The 6,694-nt window shown below is 40.0% G+C and overlaps 1 protein-coding gene across 3 annotated transcripts in view; it reads right to left on the bottom strand.

Moving 5' to 3' along the window:
* Positions 1–6,694, bottom strand: part of LOC112153950 (zinc finger protein 385C) — a 71,428-nt gene that overhangs the window by 1,555 nt on the left and 63,179 nt on the right. For all 3 annotated transcript variants that reach the window (XM_024284433.2, XM_024284436.2, XM_024284434.2), the window contains exons 4-8: positions 6,579–6,686; positions 3,850–4,012; positions 1,511–1,828; positions 1,240–1,442; positions 1,055–1,153 (exon numbers count right to left, since the gene is read on the bottom strand). In XM_024284433.2, the coding sequence (XP_024140201.1) occupies positions 1,055–1,153; positions 1,240–1,442; positions 1,511–1,828; positions 3,850–4,012; positions 6,579–6,686 (891 nt within the window). The remainder of the gene's footprint in view (positions 1–1,054; positions 1,154–1,239; positions 1,443–1,510; positions 1,829–3,849; positions 4,013–6,578; positions 6,687–6,694) is intronic.

Below are 6,694 nucleotides of genomic sequence, written 5' to 3'. Positions count from 1 at the left end.
GGGGGGGGGGGGGGGGTCTTTTTGTTATTGCCCATGAAGCTGGAGTGTGCGGCCGCCGTGGCAATTGATCGTGGCATGGGCTGCTAACCCCCGGCAGCCCAGAATAAACGAGTCGGCTGCCCAGGGACTGGTAGCATGGACGCGGTGCGAGCCGCCAACTCTAGGCGGGTCACGCTACCCATGAACCGACAGCCTGGATCATGGTGCATGCTAGCTTTGCTGAACTCCAAGCTGGTGGACGCTAGGTGGCAGCGCTTCTACGGGGTGGCTTGCTAGTCTCGCTAGAATGATCGCTCCATCACCTTTGTGAAGTTCAGGATGAAAATCCTCGCATCACGCCACCATTATGAATCTGTTTCTACCCTTTGGTCAGGTCACCAAGAACGCCACATGCCCAATCAGTTGAGTCTCTGATGGTTGATGAGCTCGCCTTGCCGCTCCCGACACCCAAATCACGCAGCGTCGCGTCAGATTGTGTCTTTACATTGATTTAACACTGAAACTTGACGCCTCAGCCGCGTGTGAATGCACTCAGACCAATCACTGTTGTCTGGCTCCAACATGGTGACAGCAAAATGGCGACTGAATTGACTTTATTTTGTTGGAGCTGAAAGTAAGGATCACTCGCTCAGTCCAGTTCTCTTATACAGTCAATGGTTCTGACTGAATCCTTTGTTTGTTTTCACTCATAACCAGATGGAAAATATCTGGAAACTTCATGCAGTTAAAACAGCTGTTCATTTGGGGGCAAAAACGCTCAAAATTAGCAAAATAATAAATAAAACGAACATGCGTTCAGACTTTCACTGATGACAGCTATGATTTCTTAATTTACAGAAATCTTTTGCTTGACAAAATAATAAAATACAAAACAGGCTAAATTGAGTGAGACAGTAAACAGAACTCCAAGAATATCATTACATTTGCGTGTCAGTATGCTCATGTTTCGATTCTGCATAAACTGCTTTTGTTTCTCGTGTTTTGTAAACGATTAGTCGCTCTGAGGTGAGAAAAGGTCAGATTGTGAGTGAGGGAGACGAACAGAGACTCTCACCGCTAAGAAAGCATTAGGGTAGAGTTTATTGATGGGTGTGAACTTGGTCTTGACAGGCTTCCCAGCCAAACGCTCCTTGTGTCTCCTGCTGTTCATGTGCTAAAAGAGAAGACGGGATATTTCTGGCCTCAGTGACACAAACACCACACAGCGTTGGAACGTTTTAGCTACAGAGGCGTCGGTACCTGCTTCAGCTGCGTCTCTGAGTTCACAGACACTTGGCAGAGTTCACAGTGAAAGCCCTGCTTGGTGACTCCAACCACCGCTCTGCTTCTGCTGCCGGTTCGCTGCTTCATTCGACATTTGGGTCTCGGCGATAACGGCATCTTGAACCTGCGATTTGATTGACAGGTTCTCTGACCGCTCAGCATCTGTCTGTGTTTGGACCCTGAAGAAACAAGAAGGGGAATGTAACAAAAGTAGGGATTGAAAAGGAGAGTGACGTCATGTACATACCGCTGCAGTGAGCCTCCAGCTGGGAGCTGGAGTTGACGGTCACTTTGCATGTTGGGCAGTGGATGTGCTTTTTGTTGCTTTTGGACTTCTCCACCTGCTTTGCTGCATCTTCGTCTCCCGTGCAGCTTCGAGGCTGTGCCTCTGTGCTTGTGGTCGGGCTGCAGACTTCTGCCTGAGGAGCGTCGGAGAGTCGAGAGGTCGGGGCGACTTGAGGAGACGGAGGAGAGGCGGGAAGAAGGGGGTCCGTGGGGGGGGTCTGTGAAGGCGGACTGGCTGCTGGAGAGGATTCGTGCGGGTTTTCAGGATGAAGGCTAGAAGCTGTGAACAGATGAACACAAACACACAAGAAAAACAAAACAATTTATCCATTTATTTTAACTTTTGTCGACCTTAACATACAAAAAACTCCTATAACTCCTCATGTCTGAGAAATCATGTTGTGTAAAAGCACTTAAAGTCTCCCTCTCCAATTACAATTTCTTCCATTGTAAAATTGTTCCCAGTGATCTTTTAGTTATAATTATGCAGCTTTAAGCTCAAATCAAAAGTCTGTGTCGTTTTAAGACAGATTTTCTGCAGGAGTTAATTAGAAATTCGCTTTTGGGTTGTGAAGTTAATTTCCCAGCATGCCTTTGTGTACACCAATGAGATATATTGCTATGTATTGCTAAAGATGGCGCGCAGAGAGATGACCGGTGCCGGTCCGTGCATCCCTTGCCACCGGGCCGCGGAAGAACGATAAATTATACACGTTTTAATTATGAGAAGGAAATCTTTTATTTTGAAAATCGAGCGGATTCCCTCGATTAGCTGGAGCGCTAAAAGCAGTGTGGCGGCGTGTTGGATGTGGAACTTTTTTTGCAAATGGATGCGATACGTTTTTAACCACTCCAGGTAGTTATATTGAGAGTAAACTCAATCAGATTTTGCTCAAATGTTTTCTTTAAGTTCTCCTTTATCTGCTGACAGTAAAAATCTACTTGTGAAAAGTAAAGTCACATGCTTGTTTTTCCAGCTCTGTTTTTTGCAATTGAAGCACGGCATCTATTATTCCAATATGGCGTCCGACTCTGCGTACGCAACAAGCTAGCGTGCCATCTCCAGGGATATATAATTCATTGGTTTACACACTGCTAGTGACAAGCACCTCACAAGCCAAAAATCGTCGAGCGATATCAGAGCTATCCAGCCACACAGCTTAGAGACAGATTTTTTGCTACGCTAATGTTAGCTTGGGCTTGTGAGGTGCTAGTCACTAGCGGGAGAGACAATGGAATGCTGGGAAATTAGCTAGGCTAACTTCTGCGCCAACAACTGAAAAGGGAATTTCTCATGAGCTCCAGCTGCACTGCAGAAAATATGTCTTAAAAAATGACAGACTTTTTGATTTGGGTTAAAACTTGCATAATCATAAGTAAAAGATCACTGGGAATGACTCTACAATAGATCTCTACAATCTTCTAAAAGCACAAATTTACTTGATGTCTAAAATTCTTGAAAAATACTATTTGCTGTAAAAAAAAATGTATAAATATTTGTGCTTAGATTACATACAAAACATTTCCTGATGCTGTTTTGGGGCCTGTAGAATATATTTCCAGTTTAATTAAATGCCTTAATTAAATGAAAAATAATTAATTTAAAAATAATGTTATTGCTTTGACATTTTAGTAATAAAAAGGTGACCTGACCCCTTTGTGCACCGCTTATTTTTCCTATTTTCTCCATAAAAATGCAATAACCTTTTATATTATGTCCTAAATGTTCATATCTTTTCTTCCCATCTACCATCTCAATCACTCCGGCTTTGTCCCGCTGCCTCTCTGTCATTCGGCGGCTAATCTGCCGAAGCTCCCTCTGTCACCATCAATCAACAACCATGGCAACCGGAGAATGTAACGAGCTTATCATTATGTGCTTAGAGGAGAACGGATGGAGCCGCAAGAGAACGGGAGGGAGAGGATCAATAATGGGAGCGAAAATTCAGACGAAAGAGCTAAAAAGAGTGAAGTCAGCGCTGCTGCAAAAATCATAAAGTTATAAAGAAAATTTGGAGAAATTCTACAGATTTTATGGCTTTAATGGACTTTATTGGACCATAAAAGAGATCAGATAATATTCAATTAAACTCCAAGAATTTATCATCTCTCCGATTTATTCAAGTGCTTTCCAGCCTGTAAAGTGTCCTCACCTGATTGGTGTAATTATCTATGTGCCAGAGCCGCCGAAAGAACAGATAATGACTGGTAATAAAGCAGCAGAGTGGCAGCGACCAAACCTAATCGCTGACACCTCTTCAATTATTTTAGCATGGTGGCCTTTAAAAATAAAACTAGTACCTGTCTGATCTTCTAGCTGTAAATCTGTGGACACTGCTTCTCCTCCCATCAACCTCTCTGTTGTGGACTGACTGCGTCCGCTCTTCTGCCGAGTCCTCTGAGTCTCCAAGGCTTTTAACTTGCGAGCATGCTTGTGACCTTTGTAGTGGGCCTCAGCTTGGATCTAGCGTCACACACACACGTGCACACAAAAAGCACAACAAGCACCAGTACATTTTATCCACAGGGCAGCTGATTGCATTTGTGAGGAGCAGCATGAAATCAGTGCTCTTCCATCTGCTTTGGCTTAACATGCTTCCATGGAGTTCAAGGAAAAATTGTGCATCGCTGCTTTCATGATCAACATTTTCATGATGGAGCATCATTTGGCCTCACAACTCCTAATTTGTTCTGACACAAAATGGCCTGTGTCCATCATGCTGGGACGCAGTAACCTCTGTGCAGAGAGAGGACAAATGCATGAGAGCAATCCAAGAATCACTTTAGATAGAAAATGAAACAGTTTTTAGAGAAAAATATGACGCAGTAGTTTTTATAGATATGTGGGCTGTCTAATTACCCAAAAACAGCTAGCATAATGCTAAAATATTAGTTAAACTCTAAAGTGAACTAAAGAACTTTAGAAAAGTCTAATTTTCCCACAACAGCTAACATGATGCTAAAATATTAGATAAACTCTAAATTTAACTAAAGAACATAAAAATGTCTAATTTTGCTAAAACAGCTAGCATGTTGCTAAACAGCTAGCTAAACTTCAAATTTCACTAAAGGACTTTAAAAATTTCTAATTTTGCCACAACAGCTAACATGATGCTAAAATATTATATAAATTCTAAATTCCACTAAAGAACATAAAAATGTCTAATTTTGCTAAAACAGCTAGCATGTTGCTAAAACATTAGCTAAACTTCAAATTTCACTAAAGGACTTTAAACATTTCTAATTTTGCCACAACAGCTAGCATGTTGCTAAGATATTAGCACTTTAAACATTTCTAATTTTGCCACAACAGCTAGCATGTTGCTAAAATATTAGCTAAACTTCAAATTCCACTAAAGAACTTTAAAAATGTCTAATTTTGCCACAACTGCTAGCATGTTGCTAAAATATTAGCCAAACTCTAAATTGAACTAAAGAACAGCTAGCATAATGCTAACATATTAGCTAAACTCTAAATTTGATTAAATAATTTTAAAAATGTTTAATTTAGCTAAAACAGCTAGCATGTTGCTAAAATATTAGCTAAACTGTAAATTTAACTAAAGCACTTACAAATTTCTAATTTTGACACAACAGCGAGCATAATGCTTAAATATTAGCCTAAAAAAATGGGAAAAGTATGTCTAAATTAGCCAAAAACAGCTAGAGTGTTGCTAAAATAATCGCTAAATTCTGAATTACTCTAAAAACCCAGTAGTTGCTGAACATTTTAAAGTTTGAAAAGTGTTTCTGGCTGAAAACACATGCAGAAGTTCACAAGTTTTTGAAGGATTTGAGCAAATTCCCGTTTATTTCCTAAGGGAAAAAGTTTATTTTAAAGAAGCCACCGCAGTGATATAGAACACTTGGGCTATATGGGTGGAATTTCTTTCTTTTTTTATGTGTGCATAATAGACATATAGTATTGTGCATCCACACTCAGCAGCCAATCAGAATCGAGTATTCACCCGGACCACGGTTAAGTTCATTTAAAGTGCAGAAACACGACGTTTGTTTCTGTATGTCAGCATCTTTGCTTTCTTGGAGTAATACTGCAGACATAAAAGTCTTTACAGTTCTGCTTATCTTACTGTTGACGTGTTTAGTGCTCACAAATTACATTTCCTGGTTAACACTCAATATATTAAAAAAATTCAGACAATAAAACTGAAGAAAAACTTTTCTCTCTGGCCTGTTTTTGTTCAAAAGCCGCATATACTAAAATACTAAAATTAGATTAATTTCAATTAATGTTTTCCCAGTTTGCGATTATTTAATTACTTTTTTTAATCGATTCCCGGCTCTACTCATTTTATGCCTCACAGTTTTCATATTCAGCAATAACTCTTACAATACTCAAATATGTATATTTGTTTGAGGCTCAATATAAAGAATTCTCAGATAAATTAATATCATTATTAAAAGCTTTAATCCATCATGAAAATGCTCCCTTAAAGAATGTGTTTGATACACACGTTCAAAAGTTCACAAATCAAAGTTGACAAAAGCCACAGACAGGATGTTGCATCATCTCTGCAGTTCTGAGGCTTTTTATTCATTATTAACATAACGTTATGATAAAAAGAAAAACTTTCATACAATGCACATTAACACATTTGCCTCCTATACACAAAAATACACAACATGACAATTCCTGAAACATCTGGTGAAGCACAAAGCTACAGGATAATTTGCTTTTCTACAAATTATCAAATCCAGTTTTCACATTCATCCAGCTATTGTGCATTCCTTTGATGAAGCTTTGAATGACCAAACGGTCCGCAAAAATGAACTTTACGATCAATTCTGTAAAGAACAAACTGCATCCACTGCAAATGAAAGAGTTCTCATTGTGACCGTGTGCAGAACTTCTGCAAATCATTACTGAAGTTCATTAGAACTTTTGCTTTTTGGTGGATTCTTTTGTTTGGTCTAGAGATCAAAATAACTTTCACATCTGCCCAAATGAAGACTGACTGAGGAGTCGATTTGGGGGGAATGAGAGGAAATCCCAGAAACACGAGACTCACCGTAGAGTTGAAGCGTAGATGGCAGATGTTACACGATATTATGGGTTTCTTCTTGGGGTGAGCCAAACCGAAAGTGTGGTTGATCACGGCCTTCTGGATTGGGTCCATCTGTAAGC

Source organism: Oryzias melastigma, linkage group LG19, assembly GCF_002922805.2.
Source record: "Oryzias melastigma strain HK-1 linkage group LG19, ASM292280v2, whole genome shotgun sequence".
Lineage (NCBI taxonomy): Eukaryota > Metazoa > Chordata > Actinopteri > Beloniformes > Adrianichthyidae > Oryzias > Oryzias melastigma.
The sequence above is the reverse complement of the archived record's forward strand: the minus strand, read 5'-3'. Positions and strand labels throughout refer to the sequence as shown.